Here is a 23834-nt window from a genome sequence, read left to right as displayed (position 1 = left end):
TTCAGGGTTGACTTCAGACTCCACCACGTGTGGCCACAGGGAAATGTGATTAATTGGGGGCCACTACCATAATAATCTACCTGATTACCATATCATAATTTTGTAAAATATTATATTAACTTAATTTGAACATAATCAGTGTCCTTTGTAATCTTCTCTTTTACACTGTAAGGGAGGAAAATTTCCTTCTACCCTCTTGGGTTCTGTGACTGGGATGAAGAATTAAACTGGCATTAAACAGATTAATAAGAAAAAAAGCATACAAATTTATTTAATTTTTTTTACAAGTACATGGGAGTCTTCAAAAGGAAAATGAAGACCAGAAGTCATTAGGCCCAAAAGCTTGTATACCTTTTTACACAAAGAAGGATAAATTGTGGGGATGTGACAGGACAAAGGAGCTTGGGCTAGGGGCCGTATATTGTGGAACAGTGACTAGGAACTAAATGGGGGAAACTAATGGAAGATCATTTTAGGAGGTGTGTTTGTACAGGTCCATTTCAGCATCGATTCCCAGTCTCTGGTGATAAGAACGTTCTCTTCCTGGTATAGGAAGGGCACTTTTCTCAGGGGAAATTTCATGTCCTGCTTTTAGGTAGAAAGGGGGAGGGCAGAGAGCCCTTCCTGCATCTGCTGTTTCTCAAGTGCCTTCAGCTCAAAATAATCAATATACCAAAGTGGCATATGTTGGCATGGGAGGTTCTGAACTCTTTCAGTGCCCTTTAAAATATTCTGAGAAGAGCTCCATCGGCTTCACCATGTTGTCAAAGAGGGTCATGGCGCAGATGAGGCTAAGAACCCTTGATCTGGAGACAGGGAGTCGGGGAGGGGGAGTGAAAAAGCCTGAAGGCAGGAATGAGCGGCCAAGTCCAACGTGGTAGGGGGCAGAAGGAAGCTTCTGTGGCTGAAGCCAGGTGACTGAGGCCAGAGTGTCTGGACCAAGCCAGGATTAGACCACGTGGCTTAGTTGGAAGATTTTGAAACTTGCAGAGGGACCCCCCGGAGTTTGGAAAGTTGGTACTGTATACATACTAATCTATAACTTTCTTTTATATTTCATAATGTATTGTGGCTCTCTTTACATTTTAGTACATAAAGCTCCTCCTCATTCCTTTCTTCTCATTCTTTTAAATAATTTTATAATGCTTCACTAAAGGATGTATGATAATTTATTTCATTGTTCCCCCATTAGCAAACATTTAGACTGTTTCCAATTCTTTGTGTAAATATACATGAATTTATTTTTCTTTTTTATTTACCTCTAAGAAAATATGCTTAAGAATGATTTTTAGTTGTAGAATTGCTGGGTCATGTGTATGTGCTTTTAAAGTTTGACAGATACCATTAAATTCTTATTCAAAAAAAGGTGGTACCGACTTACACTCCATGAGATGTTTTTATTATTATTTTTAGCTACCAAGACTTTATCTACACTTCATAAAATCTAGAATAAGAAAGTTTTGTATTTACTGTTTATTCTCTTGTTTCAGAACAATGAGATGGTGGAGCTACAAAGAATACGGATGAAGGATGAAATCCGAGAATATAAATTCCGAGAGGCCCGCCTCCTTCAGGACTATACTGAACTAGAAGAGGAAAACATCACTCTGCAGAAACTGGTGTCCACGTTAAAGCAGAACCAGGTGAGGTTTAAGAAGATTTTTGGTTACACTCCATATGGATCTACACCTTCTGACCATTAAGGTTAAATCTTCTCTTTATTTATCAGGAAAGAAACTGTCGAAATTTACCTCAGTCTCCCAACATTAATTATGTGCTGAAATTTCCCAACCCTCCTATTTCAGCTAAATTTAAAAGGCAAACCTAGAAGTAGTATAATTACCAAAAAGCTTTATTGGATAAGAAAAATCTTATTTTATACTTTAGCTCTATGTTAATTTATTTCTGGAGTAAGTTAAATGTATTGTAATCAGTTTAACTGGCTGACTTCTCATTAATGCCTGGGTTTATAAGCTTGTTTTGTAATACAAGCTTAAGGTTTCCCTGCAATCTCTATCAATCTCTCTCTCTCTCTTTCTGTAAACTGCTTTCAAATCATACAAGGAAGGGGATTATGAAATATAAATCAGTACAAACATTATAAGAAAAAAAAAAGGCCTGATTTCTTTATTCTGCTGTAAGCTGACTAAAAGGATTGCATGCGTACATTTAAATAATTTTGTGGGTAATGAGACTTAGATAGCTTAATTGCTGAATTTTCCTGATCAGTTTGCATTGTGGTTTGTTATAGTTGTTAGTAATAGCATTCTTGAATCTGTATTTTCGGTAGAATATATTTATGAATAAAATTCATAGGTAGTTAAGCAAAGGTGGACTGGATTTCAAGGTCTTTTCAAAGGTAGTTCCTCAACCACAACCCTATTCTGGTCTCAACGCTGTTATAACCTCTCAGATCAGGTCATCAAACTGTGCCAGGCACTGTGCTAGGCTACAGAGGCACCAGAATCCAGAGGGTAGGATTCTTGCCCTCCGTCAACTTAGAGGGCAGCCCAGTTGTATGCTTCCACTTCTCTCCCTTCCCAAGTTGGTATCTCCTTCCAGGAACTGTTTCAGTCAGCCCTTCATATCTATGCGGTCTGTGTTTATAGTTTCAACCAACCACAGACTGAAAATATTCTAAAAAAAGAAAAGAAATTCCAGAAAATTCCAAAAAACAAAACTTGAATTTGCCTCACACTGGCAGGTACATAGCATTTACACTGTATTAGGTATCATAAGTAATCTAGAGATGATTTAAAGATGAGCCAATGTGTGTGGTTATATACAAATGCTATGACCACTTTATCTAAGGGTTTTGAGCATCCACAGATTTTGGTGTCTGCGGGGGGCTCCTGGAACCAATACCCCACAGAGACTAGGGATGACTGTGTGGTTTTGATAGATATAAAGATGAAAAGGGGAAAGGAAAAATCCAGAAGAAAATTGACACAATTGAAATTTTATTTCTGATCATTGCCACTTCTCCCCAGCTTTGGAGTGCTGGGGAGCAAAATGTCTACTAAGGAGTGAAGGGGGTGGTTCCAGACCATTAAAAAAGGGTTATCTGGATATCCCATGTGTTTTTATCTCATTCCTTCCCCTTTAAGCACTGAATCACTGTGTGTGCTGAGGGCTGGCAGTACCATGAGACCCCAGGTCTTGATTTGTCTGAGGACAATGAGCTCACAGTGGGGAAAATTAGAAGATTTTTTTAAAATATATGTTTCTTAGAAATAAGAAGGGTATTTTTTGTTGTTTAGTTTTTTTGGTCGTTGATGAAGAATGTAGAAGACTTGAAGCAAGTTTATGTGATGTGCAAACATCTAAAGTGGTCATTTCTCCCGATTTCTACAGGTCCTCATTGCTCTCTGCACAGGCAAGGGTGCGGAGAGCATCCATCTACACTGTAGGGTTTCCCATCACTGCATGTGGTAGACTAATTTACTCAGGAGGTTAATTTAGGACAGTATTAAGTATTCTTGAAAGACTGCCAAGGTATCCTGTGAGTATTCATTAGCCCAGATGCCATTTCTGTGGGAATTTGTACTACTAGTCTGGCTGATTACTGTTTACAGTTTATCCATACCCTCCCACCAGTAATTGAAACATGGAAATCAAATGCTTAACTCAGAAGTTTGAAAAAACAAACAGAAAAATGTATACATCTTTTAAATTTTATTTTCTAGATGTAATATGGTAATTTTCCCAATTATGTGTCTAATTAATTAATTTGAAGTCATTTTCCTTACAAAGGGCCATTCTGGTTTATTTCCTAACAAATGGGTGCACTGTAGTGTCACAAGTCTCTCCCAATTAAGGAAATGCTGGGGTTTGTTTTTTGTTTTTGTTTTTTTCTTACTATTGGCCTTTATTTACAGGATTTAGCATATATCATAAACTCTCTTTCTAATTAATGAAGTATTAAATATAATACTTTACATATAAATACCACAGATTTTTTTTCAAAGACATGATGATGGCTGGCTTTCAATCTCAAAATTGGTCTGAATGTTGCTTTGTACTGAAGCTTCCTATACAAAGTATACTCTTCCAGCCTGGTTTGAGGTTTCCTTAAATAGGAAAGCTACTAGAATTGTAAAATGTTTAGTTCAAAGAACTAGAAGATGCTCTTCTTCTGAAGTTCCACTTTCCTGTTAAATGTTGATTATTTTCTAAATAATTGTTTAAATAGCACTTCTTACTCCATATGTAGCTTCTATATATTAGTTTGTTTCCATCTCTCTTCACTACAATATAAACACCTAAAACAGGGGCTGGCCCATTGTAGGCATTAAGTATTAATAAATACTTGTTGAAATAATGAATAAACTTTTTTTCTTTATCTTACATCCACAATTCAACTTAGAGAGGAAATTAAAATTTAAGATTATTATAATTAACCATACCAATTTTTATTTGTGATCCTACACCAAAGAGTTGACTCTGAAAACTTTAGCCACATTCCTCTGTGTGCTGATTTGGTTCTGTGTCTAAAATAAAATTAGACCCAACCTTATAAATATGTTTTATACCTTTATACTTTTCAAACCAAAATATCTGAAAGAAGTGCAGTAAGCAGCAGTAGCCATAAAAAAGTGTCAAGTCAACTGTCAGTTCCCCAACAGACCATTAGAAAAATCTGTTGATGAAACAAAGCTGTTTGTTAGACCTCTGCGGTAAGATAGCAGTTCAACAGAGCCTTAGTAGTATCTCAAAACAGGATGTCAACAAGAAGGATATTCATAGGATTTGAAGATCTGGACTGGTAGGTCTCACATGGTGGGTAAGTGGTTGGGATAGACAGAGTTTGTGACATAGCTTTGAGTTGGGAGGTACAATAAAGTGAGCGTCTTGATTCAAGTCTTGAGGAAGCTGTTTTAGTTGAGTCTTATCTTGCAGGAGCAAGTTTTTCCCTCAAGCAGCTAAGTTTTTTATGCCTAGTCCCAGTATCAGTTAACATAGAGGCAGGACCCAGTACTGCTTAACATAGGACAGGAAATCATGCTCAAGTTTTAGAGATGTGATGGCAGGAGAAATAATAAATTTCATGTCCCTAATATCTCACATATTGAGCTAAAGCACTCAATATTTGTTATCTAAGCATTGAAAACCCTAGTTTTCAATTAATAATACAATCATTTTTATTATGAAGAATATTTCCTCTAGGTATATATTTCTATCAAGTAATAATATCATAAGAGACCCTGGGATCAATTCAGTTTGATTTCATTTAACCAGTATTTCAGGGGTAGCTTTCTATGAGGCCATGTACTTTTTAAGGACAAAAAACATGGTCACTGGCTCAAAGAGCTCATGGTCCCAGTAGGGAAGGCAGGTAATAAACTCAGCCATCCATGTAATTGAAGATTAAAGCTATGTGTTAGGTTTGGCAATACAGGTCCAAATTAAGATCTTTAGAGTTCTAAATAAAACCCAAATGGAAAACAGCAAGAAAAAAAAAAAAAGATCTTAATATTATGGTACTTATTTCCAACCCTCATTAAAAATAGAATTACTAAACTATGAAGGTGCTATAATGAATCACAACAAAGTACTGATTTTTCTCATGTTGACTGATGCTTTCTTTAACATATCAAATACCAATTTTTAAGTGCCTTCTCATTCTATTTCTTGGTGCCTCCACTTTGCTGGGGCTCTAATCATATGATAAAGCCTTGCAATGATGGTACAAGAAAGGAGTGATCTGTTTGCCTGAGTGTGTCAACAAAGACTTCAATTAGGATCAGAGTCTTGACTTGGGTCTTGAATGATGAATAAGAGTTTTCCAGATGACTGTCTTTGCCTAGGCAGAGAAACATGAAACAGCTGGGTGAATAGGAACCACATTTGAGAGAGTGGAATGAGTGAAGCTGCCCAGCTAGAAAGAGAGCAAGTCCCTAAACACAGTTTATTATTAGTATCTAATATCATAATTGATGTTGTTATATTTTTTTCTATATTTTTTTCTATTTTATTTTTTCATTCACAATAGTTTATTCAGCAAATACTTATTAAGAGCAGAATTTTGTTGAAACACTATGAAGGAATACTGAAACACTGTGAGGGACACCTGGGTGCATAAAAAGTATTTCCTCTAAGTAGTTGTGGAGAATATTTATTAAAAATATTTATTAAAAGGTGGCATGTGGTAAGAGCCATGGAAAAGGCCCCAAAGAAGGCATTTGGGCTCAGAGTGGAGTTCTCTTTCACCTACAGACTTTCATGACCAAGAGAGTGTTTGAACAGGCTCTTATTTGGTTATAATTCAAAAGAGTAATATATTGATAACAATATATATGTATTATTTTTCTTAAAATCACCTTTATTCCCACCACTAAAGAACAACTGTTATTAACATTTTGTTAAATTTCCATTTGATCTCTTGTATTCCAGTCGTAATACATTATCCTTTTTCACTCAGTTGTATTTATTTCCTATATCATTACAAACCTATTGTTGACATTGTTTTGATAACTAAGATTATATCATATTCTTAAGAAATTATTTGTTCAAGGGATTATGGCTATGCTTTTTAAAAAAATTATCTCTTAGAGATAGATCCTAAAGTATGTGATATCTAGGGGTTAAAATAATCCAACTAGGGGAGTGAATGGAAATATAGATGAAAGAAGAGTAGACAGGAGTTGATGATTGTTGAAGCTGAGTGGTGGGCTCCTGGGGGTTCATTGAATTCTTCTTGCTACTTGGGTATTTTTACATTACCCACAATAAAAAGTTTTTTAAAAAAGAAAAACATCTCATCATGTGATGGTAAAAATATGTGGTAGATTTAGATTGTTCTCAATTCTTTACTCTCTCCCTCTGCCATGTAACCTGGCAGTGCCCTAGAAAGGGTAGAGTAAATTGGCCAGCTCCATTGACCTTGATCTTAGTCATGTGACTCTCTGACCATTGGAATGTTAGCAGACATGATGGAGCACAGATTTCAGACATACTACCTTGGTTTGACTAATCCCCTTACCTTCATGCCCCAGGAAGCGTGACCCTTCAAGTTTGGTCCTAAAACAAGACATGTGCAGCTGACCTGAACACAGTCTGAAGCCTGAAGCCAAGTCTATCCAACTGGCAGCCTGAAGCAGAGCTGCTGGTGCTGGCACACAATCACCTGGTTATGTGGGGATCTTTCTTGCAGCTTTGCTTGTGTAAGAGATCTTCCGCCAGTTTCCAGTTGGTTTTCTGTGAGAATTGTTCCACATGTAGATGTATTTGATGTGTTTGTGGGGGGAGGTGAGTTCCATGTCCTCTTACTCCACCATCTTGATCCACTTCCATGTATTTTTTTGTTTTGGGGTAATTGGTACTGTTATTCCAGATTCTATCCTTAAGCACATGAAGTTTTTCTTTGCTTTCTCATCTTACTCAAACACATTTTATTGAGATTATATTCTTATTGTGATCTTTTAACTAACTTAGCCCTGAGTATAAAAATTTCCTCGTTATTAATAATTAAATAAAACAAAGTAATAGTGATGATAAAAATCTTTTCTTAGATTGTGAATATTCTGATAAACTATTACAAAAAAATATTCTTGATTTATTAAGTGAACAGTGCCCCCTTTTGACCACTGGACTCTGTAAAAGAAATCCTAAGAGAGGTACCTTTTTCATCTCTGCTAGGAATTGAATTTATATGTATGGATATCTAAAGAAACCATCCTGTGTTACCTTAATGGTGTATATACCGCGTGCTTTTCAGATTTATTTTGTAGCGTTTTAATTTTTAAATGTTAGGTCCACTAGAGTGTTTAATGGCAGTTTTGTTAGACCCAAATTTTAGTTTTATGAATCTTCTGTATCGTATCTGATTCAGGTTGAATACGAAGGTTTAAAGCATGAGATTAAGCGATTTGAGGAGGAGACGGTGCTGCTGAACAGCCAACTGGAAGATGCCATCCGGTTGAAAGAAATCGCTGAGCACCAACTGGAAGAAGCCCTTGAGACCTTAAAAAATGAAAGGGAGCAAAAGAACAGCCTGCGGAAGGAGCTCTCCCAGTACATCACCCTCAATGATAACCATATCAGCATTTCAGTCGATGGACTCAAGTTTGCAGAGGATGGAAGTGAACCCAACAATGATGACAAAATGAACGGGCATATCCACGGACCCCTTGTGAAACTAAATGGAGACTATCGGACTCCCACTTTAAGGAAAGGAGAGTCTCTACACCCTGTTTCTGACTTATTCAGTGAGCTGAACATCTCAGAAATACAGAAATTGAAGCAGCAACTTATGCAGGTAAGAACTTTGTTTAGGGCTGTTAGAGTGACTATTTTGTAAGTTACGTTAGTGTGTTGTGGGATTTCTTATTGTCACATTTTAGTTCCAGATTATTTTTTTAAATATTCTTTAACTAGCAACTTTGAAAGTACAATAGTTTAGAAAGACACAAAAGAGGTGTTGAAGAGAAATCTCTCATTTGCATTGCTTTACAAAATTTATTTCTTAGATAAATTAGATAACAATTGAGTGTGAAGGGAGAAAAGACAGCATCTTGATGCATTTCTCACAAAAGAATTCAAAAGCTTTATACACAAGAGAAATGACAGAAAATGAAGTTTTCTATCACAGGCAACTCTATGTATAGCTTCAAGATGAATGGTTATACTTCACAGCAATATTTTAAGCTCTAAAAGACATGAAGGACATGAGGACATGGGGAGGGGGAAAGGTAAGCTGGGACAAAGTGAGAGAGTGGCATGGGCATATACACAATACCAAATAGATAGCTAGTGGGAAGCAGCCGCATAGCACAGGGAGATCAGCTCAGTGCTCCGTGTCCACCTAGAGGGGTGGGATAGGGAGGGTGGGAGGGAGACGCAAGAGGGAGGAGATATGGGGATGTATGTGTATGTATAGCTGATTCACTTTGTTATACAGCAGAAACTAACACACCATTGTAAAGCAATTATACTCCAGTAAAGATGTTAAAAAAATATATAATAAATAAATAAATAAAAGACATGGACTTTATATATACAAACTAGCAGGATATCATATGATTATGATCATATGATTAAAAATACAGAACAGGTATAAATCTGAAACCAAGGATTTCTTCTTCGTACATGAGCTAGGCCTTAAAGTTTTAGCATCTTCAAATCAAATGTCTTGGGGAGAGTCCCGCGAGCTTATCTCACTGTGAAATGGCTTTCTAATGTAGTCTTGCTTCCCGACCATACATTAATCCAGTGATGATGGAAATGTTGTCTGAGGAGCAGCATCGCCACCACCATCATCACCTGTGGGCTGCTGAGGGACAAATTGTTGGGCTCCCCACAGATCTACTGAGCCAGGCATCTGCTTCAACAAGCTTGTTAGATGACAAGTTTGAGGCTTGCTCTTCGATCTGTTATCCCACCAAGGTTCTTTGCATAAAGCTGATAATTAAAGGCCTTAAGACTCTGGCAATCACTTTTTTTTATAGCAAACAGGGCTTATAATTTTCTATCTATCTATCTATTTATTTATTTATGGCTGTGTTGGGTCTTCATTGCTGCGCGTGGGCTTTCTCTAGTTGCGGCGAGTGGGGGCTGCTCTTCATTGTGGTGCGCGGGCTTCTCATTGTGGTGGTTTCTCTTGTTGTGGAGCACGGGCTCTAGGTGCTCGGGCTTCAATAGTTGTGGCGTGTGGGCTCAGTAGTTGTGGCACATGGGCTTAGTTGCTCTGCTGCATGTGGGATCTTCCCGGATCAGGGCTCGAACCCGTGTCCCCTGCATTGGCAGGCAGATTCTTAACCACTGCACCACCAGGGAAGTCCCAGGGCTTATAATTTTCTGCCTCTACAGAAATGATGACTGAAAATGTAATTGGCAGAAGTAAATGAGACTAGAGAACCAACGAAATTAATATATTATTAGGCTTATTTTTAATATTATATCAAAAGTTAACATACCCTTTAACTTTTTTTAATATTTATTTATTTATTTATTTTTGGCTGTGTTGGGTCTTCATTGCTGTGCATGGGCTTTCTCTAGTTACGGTGAGCAGGGGCTACTTTTCTTTGAGGTGCACAGGCTTCTCATTGCGGTGGCTTCTCGTTGCAGAGCATGGGCTCTAGGCGCGCGGGCTTCAGTAGTTGTAGCACGTGGGCTCAGTAGTTGTGGCACATGGGCTCTAGAGCGCAGGCTCAGTAGTTGTGGCGCATGGGCTTAGTTGCTCCGCGGCATGTGGGATCTTCCCGGCCAGGGACTGAACCCTTGTCCCCTGCACTGACAGGCGGATTCTTAACCACTGCGCCACAAGGGAAGTCCACCCTTTAACTTTTAACTTTACCTGCCCAGTGCTTTTGGCTGCTGAAAGAGAATTAGTGAGAATTCATTTTCTCAGTGTTCAATTTGAATCAAGGTAAGAGGGTATGGCCACTGGAAGAAAATTAATTTCATATAGATTTACCTGACTGCAAAGTGCAGTTCTGTGTAGGTAATACTTTTCCATGTCTTTTTGCTCAGTTTATACTAATACAACCAGGTGGATAGAAAACACATTTCTTGTGAAAAAAATTTTATGTGACATATATTTACAAGAATGTATGCCCTCAAATTGAATAGAATTAATGTAAAATTTTTCTTAAACTATCATGTGGGTTGCTTTAGGATAAAAATTTAGTGGGTTGAAGCTTTTGTTTTTTCTTTTTATTTTGGTGGCAGTGTAGAGTATATGAGGAAGAGGGGGTTTTATGTGTAAACAGCTCAATAGTTTTCAACCAGGTCAACTATTGGTTGAAAGCTCAGAGCTGTTCTCAGTTTTAATCCTAAATGTAATCTGAGCTGGGGAATACAAAAGTCCAAAAGAGAGGAGTAGTTTAATCAAAAGAATGGTGGAGAACAAGTTCTCAGCAAGAGAGTGGTTCTCATTGGGAACCACCTTGCAGCATTTGGGGTGGGATAGTTCCTCATTGTCTGAGTCCGTCTGATGAGTTTCAGGAGGTTTAGCATCTCTGGTCCCAACCCATTAAATGCTCATTACATCTCCTCATAGACGTGGTGACCAAAAATGCCCCACACATTTCAAATGTCCCAAGGGTCAACCTCTAGTCGAGAATCATTCTTAGAGGGACAGCACTTTACTCTCCCATAAAATGGGGATACATTGTACCTTCTTCAAAGTGTCATGAAGGTTTCTGAGTTAATGTACACAGAGTGCTTAGAACAGGGCCAAGCACATGATAAATGCTCAATAATTATGAACTATTATCATTATTTCAACTCCACAGTGCCTTTAGTTTGTTAAGCACTCCATTTATTTAGCTATTATTAATATAATTAACTGTTATTGTTGGATGATTAGCTCAAGAATAGTCATCTCAGATGGGAGTAATGTGGTTGCTGGTAAGTCTCAGGGTGTGAGACAGTCTGAAAAGGGATATTCATTCAGCAAGAAGTTAGAGTGAGAAAAACTTGGCTGGATAAACCTTCCCTCAATATATGAGAAAACTGTGTACCTTTGAATCTTTCATTAGCACTTAATTAATGCTGACAGTTTATAAAGATGTAGAGGAACACAGGAAGGGCCTTATGTCCCAAAGTTTGCTCTTAATTTAGTTGTAAAAAACAGGCTCCACACAGGAAGGGCTTTGCAGTGTCCAGTCTCACACTCGGAACACTAACTACTAATTTTGTTGTAGGCAAAGTAACCACCTTTTCTCTTGTAATCAGCATTTTTTGTAATATATCTCATTCAAACTGTTGAACACAAGTATAGCAGAATGTATCTTCTCATGCATAATTTCTTTATAATCTGAGTTTTTCCTTGGCTATGTGTCCCCTTGTGTTTAATTCATATAAGTAAATTATAAAAACATTACAGGAGGGCTTCCATGGTGGCGCAGTGGTTAAGAATCTGCCTGCCAACGCAGGGGACACGGGTTCGAGCCCTGGTCCGGGAAGATCCCACATGCTGCAGAGCAACTAAGCCCGTGCACCACAAGTACTCAGCCTGTGCTCTAGAGCTCGCATGCCACAACTACTGAAGCCCGCGTGCCTAGAGCCCATGCTCCACAACGAGAGAAGCCACTGCAATGAGAAGCCCGTGCACCGCAACAAAGAGTAGCCCCCACTCGCCACCACTAGAGAAAGCCTGCGCACAGCAACGAAGACCCAAAGCGGCCAAAAATAAATAAATTTTTTAAAAATTACAAGATACATTGCCTAGAAGTTATTGCAGTTGGTGTTGATGTGAATGAGCCTTGAAAATAATATGGCAGTTCTAATAAACAACACTTAACGCACACCTTGCAGCACATACCATGTCAGTACCATTGTTTTGGACCTCCTGAGGGAGCAATAAAATGCACTTTCACTATGACTATCTGGAACACTTGGGGCCAGATGTATTTTGAAATTAAATATTCAGAATATAGAAAGTGTAGGCATGGAGAAAATTTCCCCTCTTCCCTTCTAGGTTCTTCGGCTGGCCTAAAAATTAAATTGAAGACAGATTAACAAGAGAAAAACAAATTTAATTTCGTATATAGAAGGGCAGAGGCAGGAATGTAACACCCTATACCAGGGAATATGCAGCTTTTAAGATTTTCTTTCTTAGGATTAAAGAAACCCTTTGAGGGACTTCCCTTGTGTTCCAGTGGTTAGGAATCTGCCTTCCAATGCACGGGACGCAGGTTTGATCCCTGGTTGGGGACTAAGATCCCACATGCCGTGGGGCAACTAAGCCTGCAGGCCACAACTAGAGAGCCTGCGTGCAGCAACTACTGAGCCCACGAACTCTGGAGCCTCCCCACCTCAACTAGAGAGAAGCCCGTGCGCTGTGATGAAGAGCCTGTGTGCCTCAACTAAGACACAATGCAGCCAAATAAATAAATAAATATATATATATTTATGCTTTAAATATACTTTTATGTTTTTTTAAATCAGTCCAAAATAAATACTTTAAAAAATAAAATAAAGAAACCCTTTGAAAACAGCATACCTGAGTCAAAGCCTATCAGCCTTTTCTTATCTTACAAGATTCCATCTATGCATGTAAATTATGTTTTCCCCACTAAGGATATTTACTTAACCTGGTTCCGAAAAGAAAAAGCTATGTTTATGCCTTGGGTATCAGGAATGTTGGGTGAATTGCTTCACTTCTCTGAGGTGCATTTATAAAAGGGAAGGTGAAAGGTGATAAATTAGCCCCATCACTAGTCTCTATGATGCCTTTGTTGGAATTAAGAAAAAAAAAAGTCCCCTTCCTCAAGATATCATACTGCCATCTGCTGGAAAATGGTAATAATATTGATAAATATAAAAACCTACACTGACTACAATTTAAATAGTGCCTCCTAGAATTGGATCACCCTCAAAACCCAGTTATTTCAAATAGGTTATAATAGTAATAATAATTCCCAGTGACAAGTACTTTAGTTCATTTTATTAGAATGAAAGTAAGTAGATCCTTCCTGGGAACAGTAAATAAATTACATAATCTATTTAAAGGAGTCTCTATGCTTGTGCTAAAATTTCTACCTTTGACAAATAGCCTCTGTTTAACTTCATATCACAGAGAGTCAGACTAAGCAGGAGAAAACTCTTTGCATTGTTTTCTTCAGTATCATACTGGCTATACAATTTCACATATAATGTGAGAAAATAGTAATATTTCTGTAAAACTAAAATTTATAAGTTTTGTTGTATGCTCGTGGATGTGGAAGAAATAAAGATCCATATTGTGTTTAGATATACTCTATTAAAGGCAATTTAAATTTTTCCTATAATGATGGTAAGTGGTCAACTTGCTGCATGTCCCATAAGAGTTAAAAGCTATTTGTATATATTTGCTTAATTGGTGGATGCTTATAACCCAGGTAGATAGTGTTATCCCCATTTTACAGATAGGGAAACTGAGGCACAAATATGTTATGTCATTTGCTCAAAGCCAAAAGCCTAGGAAGTGGATTGCTACACAGAGAAAGAGAGAGATTCAAACAAATGAAATATTATCTGTGCTTAACAAAGACTCACAGAATATTTATGGGATGAAATTAGTAAGACAAGATTGGTCAGTTCCTAGTTTTTAAAACTTAATGTGACAAATACAATTTCTTAGGACAAAGTCGACAACTTAAGTTGTCAAACTATTGTAAACTTTACAGTTAAAGATTACCTTTAGGGGCTTCCCTGGTGGTGCAGTGGTTGAGAATCTGCCTGCCAATGCAGGGAACATGGGTTCGAGCCCTGGTCTGGGAAGATCCCACATGCCACGGAGCGACTAGGCCCGTGAGCCACAATTACTGAGCCTGCGTGTCTGGAGCCTGTGCTCTGCAACAAGAGAGGCCGCGATAGTGAGAGGCCCGCGCACCGCGATGAAGAGTGGCCCCCACTTGCTGCAACTAGAGAGAGCCCACGCACAGAAATGAAGACTCAACACTGCCATAAATAAATAAATAAAAATTAAAAAAAAAAAAAAAAGCTTTAGGCAAACACATTTCTCAGAAGCCTTACTTTTTTTTTAATCCATCTGGCAGTAACCATAATAAGAGCATCCATAATCACACGACAAGGGATGAGTCTATGTAGTTATTTTTTAAGAACACCTTTATGGCAATTATTCACATACAATCCACCCACTTAAAGGGTACAATTTGGTGTTTTTTAGTATAGTCACACAGTTGTGCAATCACCACCACAGTCAATTCATTACACCAAAAGGAAACTATGTACCCATTAGTAGCCACTCCAACCGCAACCACTAATCTACTTTATGTCTCAGTAGATTTGTCTATTCTGGACATTTCATTTAAGTGGAATCACACAATATGTGGTCTTTTGTGTCTGGCTTTTATCACTTAGCATAATATGTTCAATTCATGTTGTAACATATAGTAGTATTTCATTTATTTTTATTGCCAAATAATACTCTATTATATAGATATACCACATTTTATTTATTCATTTATCAGTGATGGACATTTGAGTTGTTTGCACTTTTCAGCTATTATGAATAATGCTGTTGAGGGCAGAGAGCAGAAGCAAGAAAAACTACAATCCTGCAGCCTGTGGACCAAAAACCACAGTTACAGAAAGATAGACAAGATGAAAAGGCAGAGGGCTATGTACCAGATGAAGGAACAAGAAAAAACCCCAGAAAAACAACTAAATGAAGTGGAGATAGGCAACCTTCCAGAGAAAGAATTCAGAATAATGATAGTGAAGATGATCCAGGACCTCGGAATAAGAATGGAGGCAAAGATTGAGAAGATGCAAGAAATGATTAACAAAGACCTAGAAGAATTAAAGAACAAACAAACAGAGATGACCAATACAATAACTGAAATGAAAACTACACTAGAAGGAATCAATAGCAGAATAACTGAGGCAGAAGAATGGATAAGTGACCTGGAAGACAGAATGGTGGAATTCACTGCTGCGGAACAGACTAAAGAAAAAAGAATGAAAAGAAATGAAGACAACCTAAGAGACCTCTGGGACAACATTAAACGCAACAACATTCGCATTATAGGGGTCCCAGAAGGAGAAGAGAGAGAGAAAGGACCAGAGAAAATATTTGAAGAGATTATAGTCGAAAACTTCCCTAACATGGGAAAGGAAATAGCCACCCAAGTCCAGGAAGCGCAGAGAGTCCCATACAGAATAAACCCAAGGAGAAACACGCCAAGACACATAGTAATCAAAGTGGCAAAAATTAAAGACAAAGAAAAATTATTGAAAGCAGCAAGGGAAAAACGACAAATAACATACAAGGGAACTCCCATAAGGTTAACAGCTGATTTCTCAGCAGAAACTCTGCAAGCCAGAAGGGAGTGGCATGATATACTTAAAGTGATGAAAGGGAAGAACCTACAACCAAGTTTACTCTACCCAGCAAGGATCTCATTTAGATTTGATGGAGAAATCAAAAGCTTTACAGACAAGCAAAAGCTAAGAGAATTCAGCACCACCAAACCAGCTCTACAACAAATGCTAAAGGAACTTCTCTAAGTGGGAAAGACAAGAGAAGAAAAGGACCTACAAAAACAAACCCAAAACAATTAAGAAAATGGTCATAGGAACATACATATCGATAATTACCTTAAACGTGAATGGATTAAACGCCCCAACCAAAAGACATAGACTGGCTGAATGGATACAAAAACAGGACCCATATATATGCTGTCTACAAGAGACCCACTTTAGACCTAGGGACACATACAGACTGAAAGTTAGGGGATGGAAAAAGATATTCCATGCAAATGGAAATCAAAAGAAAGCTGGAGTAGCTATACTCATATCAGATAAAATAGACTTTAAAATAAAGAATGTTACAAGAGACAAGGAAGGACACTACATAATGATCCAGGGATCAATCCAAGAAGAAGATATAACAATTATAAGTATATATGCACCCAACATAGGAGCACCTCAATACATAAGGCAACTGCTAACAGCTATAAAAGAGGAAATCGACAGTAACACAATAATAGTGGGGGACTTTAACACTTCACTTACACCAATGGACAGATCATCCAAAATGAAAATAAATAAGGAAACAGAAGCTTTAAATGACACAATAGACCAGATAGATTTAATTGATATATATAGGACATTCCATCCAAAAACAGTAGATTACACGTTCTTCTCAAGTGCGCACGGAACATTCTCCAGGATAGATCACATCTTGGGTCACAAATCAAGCCTCAGTAAATTTAAGAAAATTGAAATCATACCAAGCATCTTTTCTGACCACAACGCTATGAGATTAGAAATGAATTACAGGGAAAAAAACGTAAAAAAGACAAACACATGGAGGCTAAACAATACGTTACTAAATAATGCTGTTATGAACATTCATGTACAGGTTTTTATGTGCACTTATATTTTAATTCCCTTGAGCATATACTTAAGAGTGGAGTTGCTGGGTCGTAGGGTAACTCTATGTTTCGCCTTCTGAGGAACTGCCAGACTGTTTTCAAAGCAGCTGAACCATTTCACATCTCCACCAGCAGTGTATGAGGATTCTGATTTCTCCACATCCTCACAGACATTTATTTGCCTCTTGACCATAGCCTAATTGCCCTGGCTAGAACTTCTAGTACAACACTGAATAAAAGTGGCAGGAGCAATCATTTTTGTCCAGTTCCTGGTCCTAAGAGGAAAGCATTCACCATTAAGTATGTCATCTGTGGGTGTTTTGTAGATGCACCAGCAGGTTCAGGAAGTTCTCTTCTATTTCTAGATTGTTGTCTGTTTTCATCATGAAGGGGTATTGAATTTTGTCAAATGCTTTTTCTGCGTACATTGAGATGATCGTGTGGTTTTGTCCTGTGTTCTATTAATACAGTGTATTATATTTATTGATTTTTGCATGTTAAGTCAACATTGCATTCCTAGGATAAACCCCACTTGGTCAGGTTGTCTAACACTTTTTTATATGTTGCTGGATTCAGTTTGCTAGTATTTTGTTCAAGATTTTTGTGTCTATATTCATAAGAGATACTGGTCTATAGTTTTCTTTGCCTGGTTTTGGTATCAGAGTAATACTGGCCTCATAGAATGACTTGAAAAGGCTCCCTGCCTTCTTTTTTTTTTTTTTAAATGGGCAAATCCATAGGACAGAAAGCAGATTAGTGGTTTTCTTTTTTTCTTTTTTTCTTTTTTAATTATTTATTTATTTATGGCTGTGTTGGGTCTTCGTTTCTGTGCCAGGGCTTTCTCTAGTTGCAGCAAGTGGGGGCCACTCTTCATCGCGGTGCGCGGGCATCTCTCTATCGCGGTCTCTCTTGTTGCGGAGCACAGGCTCCAGACACGCAGGCTCAGTAATTGTGGCTCACGAGCCTAGTTGCTCCGCAACGTGTGGGATCTTCCCAGACCAGGGCTCGAACCCGTGTTCCCTGCATTGGCAGGCAGATTCTCAACCACTGCGCCACCAGAGAAGCCCTTTCTTTCCATTCTTTTTTTTTTTTTTTTTGAGTCTTTGTCCAACTGACTGACTTTTGCATATACGTGTGTGAGTGTGTGTGTGTGTGTGTGTGTGTGTGAGAGAGAGAGAGAGAGAGAGACAGAGAGAGAGAAGAGATTCCTTCTCACCACACTCTCCAAAATATATTACCTTCTTTTCCAACTGCTGGATTCCCTCACCTTGTGTTTCTTGGTTGTAGGCTGATCTTTTTTCACAGCTCTCATTCATCAGGGCACAGATTTGCCAGTGTTACTTCACTTCAAACAGAGAAGAATAAGTTATTTATTTCTGAGTTCTATTTTACATACTCATACTATGTATAACATTCCAAAACTCACACCAGTCATTCAGGTGTCAAATTGAAAGTCAGATGACCAGGATAAAGACTTTATGGAAATTAATAACTCATAAAACAGCTTTTATTTCTTTTCCTATAAAAGTCCTAATATAAACTTGCAAATTCTGCTGTCTTTTGTTCCTTCACAAAAGAATCTATCAGTACTCAATACATGTAAATGTGTTTATTTAAAAGGTAAACACTCAGCGAAATTAAAAATAATTTCTATGGTGGTCCAATGGGTAAGACCCCACGCTCCCAATGCAGGGGGCCCAGGTTCGATCCCTGGTTGGGAAACTGGATCCCACATGCATGCCGCAACTAGGAGTTCGCATGCCACAACTAAGAATTCCGCATGCTGCAACTAAAGATCCCGTGTGCTGCAACTAAGACTTGGCGCAGTCAAAATAAATAAATAAATAAATATTAAAATTGTCCCCCTCCCTCCAACCATCATTCCAACTGCCTTTAAAAAAAATAATAATAATTTCTATGGGATGGGATTTTGCTGGCGGCCCAGTGTTTAGGACTCCGCACTTCCACTTCAGGGGGCAAGGGTTCGATCCCTGGCCAGGGAACTAAGATCCCACACACATGCCGCAACTAAGAGCCTGCATGCTGCATGACCAAAAAATAATAATAATAATAAAAATTTCTATGGCACATAATTATAACAATATAATAATATATATTGTGTACTTACACCAGACTACAGAGTTTACAAATTATGCATTCAAGTTTTCTGGCAGAACAACCAACCCTACTATGCAAAGTAAAATCTTCAGTTTCAGATAGAAGACAGAGATTGTAAGAAGAGAAATAAGGCAACTATTCTTAGTCACTGTAGAAAATTATATATTATTTATATATAATTATAGAAGATTACAATTAACTCAGCAAGTCTCTCTTGAATACGTTCTTCACAAATGGAGATTAAAATATACACTTAAAATGAATAGTAATTTTAATCTTTAAAGTGCTTTGCATTTAATAATTCAAAGTACCATGTATCTTAAATAGTTTAAGCCCTGCTGTCTGAAATCCAAATACAATTTAAGGTACTTCAAGCCTCAATAGCTGAGGGAAAATGTAATGCCAGAGTTATACAAAATTATCCACAATTTAGTTATCTTTTTTTGGAGGGGGAGGGCAGACCAACCTTAATTGTCCAGAAAAAATATATACACACAAACACACCTGTATGTATGTATGTGTGTATTTACATACACACACATACATGTGTATGTGTGTATAAAATTTGGACATCGTTCCCTATTCAAATGATTCCACCAGAAATGTATTGAGTGTGGAAATTAGTACTATATGTGGAACATATACATATGAAGGAGACAGTGTTCTATTTGATGTTTTCTGGAGGTGCTATCGTGAAGAAACTGGTAGACATACTTTGGGGCTTAGAAAATGTTTATGTTAAATGGGAATTGGCAAAGTCCAGGTTGGACACTCTCCTAAAGGCATTATCTCATTTATCATAACACTTTTGCCTCTAAAACAAACCTGAGACATGTTCAGTACATTTTGTTCTCATCCAGTTTTTAGTTTTATCCAAAAGTTTTTCCTATTGAAGAGCTTTTTGAAATCAGCCATGTGTATTGTATTCATGTATACTAATCAAATGATATTTAGACTTTTCAGAGCAAATTTACTTAATTTTTAAGAGAAAAAGAAAAAAAACAGTCCATTTCATTGAGATTGTATACAATACAAATAATAGAATATTTAGGAGATTTTCCATCTCTTTTATCAAAAATTCAAATGTCTTGGCTTTTCATCAAATACTGTGTTACATAATTACCTGGATTTTCACTTAAAATTATTGCCCAATAGTCTGGATAAGTCAATTCATCTTCAGCTATAAGCAAGTACAATCTGTTATACGTAATGAAACCCAGCTAAGAGGATTTGTATTCAAATATATCCTGACTCTGAGATGAAAGAGTTGCTTTTGCACATACAAATACAAATTTGTAAAACAGATGTGTTTGCCATGTAGAAGCATTTTGGTCATGGGAATTGGACCACAGTTACCCAAACGTTAACAACAGCTAACATTATAATACCTTGAGCATTAAATTCACTGTCCTACTGAATCATCCAAATGCCCCTATGAGACAGGCATTGTTATGCTCCTTTTATAGATTATTAAACTGAAGCTTACCCAGATTTGACTTGTGTATAATTCATGAGAATTTGGAGGGATAAATATGCAAAGCATAATTTTTTGGAATGATGTACTTTTTGATTGACTTACCAGAACTGCTGAGATAAGAAAACACACTCCAATTCAACCTGTAGTAATGGAAACATGGGCTTTTCTGCATTTTTAAAACATATACATGTCCAAATGTGAATGGGTCAAGCTCATCACTGGCATTGCCTTGAAGTCATTCAGAGACTTTCTTTTGCCCTTGCAGGTAGAGCGGGAAAAGGCCATTCTTCTGGCCAATCTCCAGGAGTCACAGACGCAGCTGGAACACACCAAGGGGGCACTGACGGAGCAGCACGAACGGGTGCACCGGCTCACAGAGCACGTTAATGCCATGAGGGGCCTGCAGAGCAGCAAGGAGCTCAAGCAGCTGGACGGGGAAAAGGGCCAGGACTCAGGAGAGGAGACCCATGACTACGAGGTGGACATCAATGGCTTAGAGATCCTTGAATGCAAATACAGGGTGGCAGTAACTGAGGTGATCGATTTGAAAGCTGAAATTAAGGCCTTAAAGGAGAAATATAATAAATCTGTAGAAAACTATACTGAAGAGAAGGCGAAGTATGAGAGTAAGATCCAAATGTATGATGAGCAGATTATAAGCCTTGAGAAGACCACCAAGGAGAGTGGAGAGAAGATGGCCCATATGGAGAAGGAGTTGCAAAAGATGACCAGCATAGCCAATGAAAATCACAATACCCTTAATACAGCCCAGGATGAGTTGGTGACATTTAGTGAGGAGCTAGCTCAGCTTTACCATCATGTATGTCTGTGTAATAATGAAACCCCTAACAGGGTCATGCTGGACTACTATAGGCAAAGTAGAGTCACCCGTAGTGGCAGCCTGAAAGGGCCTGATGATCCCAGGGGACTTTTGTCTCCACGGTTAGCCAGGCGGGGTGTGTCGTCCCCTGTAGAAACAAGGACCTCACCTGAACCAGTTTCAAAAGAAAACACAGAAGCCAGCAAAGAACCAAGTCCAACCAAGACTCCCACCATCTCTCCTGTTATTACTGCCCCACCATCATCTCCAGTATTAGACACAAGTGACATCCGCAAAGAACCAATGAATATCTACAACCTTAATGCCATAATCCGGGACCAAATCAAACATCTGCAGAAAGCTGTGGACCGGTCCTTGCAACTGTCTCGTCAAAGAGCTGCAGCACGGGAGCTGGCCCCCATGATTGATAAAGACAAAGAAGCCCTAATGGAAGAGATCCTCAAGCTTAAGTCCCTACTGAGCACCAAACGGGAGCAGATCGCCACACTGAGGGCAGTGCTGAAAGCCAACAAACAGGTGATCTCATTCTACTAATGAGCCATGCTAGCCAACACTTTAACTAGTTTATTCCTAAATGTTTTTGAGTGTCCACCACCATCAGGATGAGAGTTCAGATTCCTGGTCATTAGAGGAATAAAACAAACTATGGCCAGAGCCAGATCAGAATGTAATAATTTCTTTGAAGTGCGTGAATGGATGAAACAGGAGAGTAGCTATGCCCCACTAAGTAGAGGTAAAGGTGAGGAAATTAAAGCAGGAACAGAGAAGATCCAGTCGCAGATGTAGAAAGGCAGTCCGGGCGGTACTTAGCTGGAGCCCAGCAATCACTGAGTGTAGAAATAGGAGATGGGGGGATGCAGAATAGGCTGGCATGGAAACTTACACCAGGCAGAGACAGCAAGAAAGGCACCCTGGTAGGCAGCTAGACCAAACAGATGGGAGCTCTCTGGAGAGAGAGGTAGAGATAGAGATAAAATAGAATGTGCACTATCTGCCACTAACCACATATCTGAAATTTAAGTCCACTTGGGATGTTAATTCACCTCAGTCAGAGCTTAAGCAGCAGAGAATTTTTCCTAACCATAGATCTTGTCCTTCTGGCATAAGTAGGAATGCTACCACATGATCCTACCTAACTCCTAGATCTCCTTGATGTCTGAATTTGGTTTTCACCCTCAAGCTTTACCTGGATGACAGTGCTGTGACATATAGGTGGGAAAATATTTTTAACCTCTGTTATTTTCTCTGGAAAGTGAGACTTGAAAGATACCTTTGAGAAGGGTGCTGAATAAAGGGTATTGATAAAAAGAAGCAACAAAACATCAAATACCTTCCTGCAAATGTGAGCAATGCTAGTGTTGGAGAGTGAAAGTTAATTTCAGATTCAGACTTCCTTTTCCTTTTGCCTTTATCTGGGGGAAACCATACCATTTTCATGCCATCTACATTGCAGCTTTCTACCATCTTTATCTTCAGTTCCCATAAACCTGTTGATACAATTTGGAGGTCTATACTACAAGCAGTAATAATGTTTGCACTATATAAACATGTTTTTTACAAATCTAAAGGGAAAATAGGACCTTATTTTTGTGCTATCACTTCAGGAAATTAGAAAAGATTAGGGTGAATGAAGAATTTGTGAGATATCTGACTCCAGTTTGAGGTCAGAATAAAGAATTTGTTTCCATATCCTTCCAAAGACCCAATGATTTAGTGGTCATGAATAATTAATATCGTATTAGATAAGGCTTAGAAGACCTTCATCAAGGACATAATATACTGGGCATTCTTGGTCAAGCCATTCAAATAACTTCTTTGACTTCTTCCTAAAGTTTGAATATTACTGACCTAGAAACCTAGATCTATAGGAGTGTCAAGATGCTTAATTGACATAGAAGTACAGATAAGCATGGTTGATCAGCCAAGAGAGACTAATTTGTCAGTAAGCATTCATGGATTCCATATGTCATGGCAGGTAGTAAGTAGGGATGCAAAAATAAGTGACTAGCAATCTAGTAGAATTTCAATACATGCCTGTAATTATTTACAAGATAGTACCTATCATCGAGCATTTTAGAGTGATATACAGTGCCATAGGAATTCAGAGCAGTTCAAAGCATTACTGGCTGAATTTTTATTTTCATAGTAGTTTGTGGTACCATTTGCTTTACATTAGTGTCACAGCCCATATGGTCTCAGTAAATTAAATGTAAACACATTTCTAGCCATGCCTTTAGTTTACATTTTAATGATGTTAGGGCTATTGCTGTGATGCTGTGTGCCATAAATAGCTCAGGTCTCTACAGATGACATCCACTATATTTAGACATTGTGGAATATTTATTATTAAGGCTAAGCTAGGAATTCTGTCATAGAGGAAAAAAAGAGAATCTTCCTGTTTTTATTAAAACAGGCATTCTGCATTCTCTATGACTCTTTTAATATAACCTTAAGATTTTTTGTAAGCACAGTGTCTTCTGATAAGTAAATGTTTACAAAGGACCATCTGTATACTAAACTGTTATGGATGCTAAAGATTCAAAGAAGGCCAATACATGGTCCCTGCCTTCCA

At 38.1% G+C, this 23834-nt stretch overlaps 1 protein-coding gene across 10 annotated transcripts in view; it reads left to right on the top strand.

Moving 5' to 3' along the window:
- Positions 1-23834, top strand: part of BICD1 (BICD cargo adaptor 1) — a gene marked incomplete at its 5' end in the record, with an annotated part of 211622 nt that overhangs the window by 136746 nt on the left and 51042 nt on the right. For 8 of the 10 annotated variants that reach the window (XM_082419717.1, XM_082419713.1, XM_082419711.1 and 5 more), the window contains 3 exons: positions 1491-1643; positions 7832-8257; positions 20687-21778. In XM_082419717.1, coding sequence (XP_082275843.1) covers positions 1491-1643; positions 7832-8257; positions 20687-21778 — 1671 coding nt within the window. Of the gene's footprint in view, positions 1-1490; positions 1644-6178; positions 6969-6995; positions 7020-7831; positions 8258-20686; positions 21779-23834 lie in introns of those variants that run through there. The other 2 variants (XM_082419718.1, XM_082419710.1) reach the window with 2 other exon arrangements.

This window comes from Balaenoptera physalus, assembly GCF_965194825.1.
Source record: "Balaenoptera physalus genome assembly, chromosome: 13".
Taxonomy (NCBI): Eukaryota; Metazoa; Chordata; class Mammalia; order Artiodactyla; family Balaenopteridae; genus Balaenoptera; species Balaenoptera physalus.
This window is presented reverse-complemented; position numbering and strand designations above follow the sequence as displayed.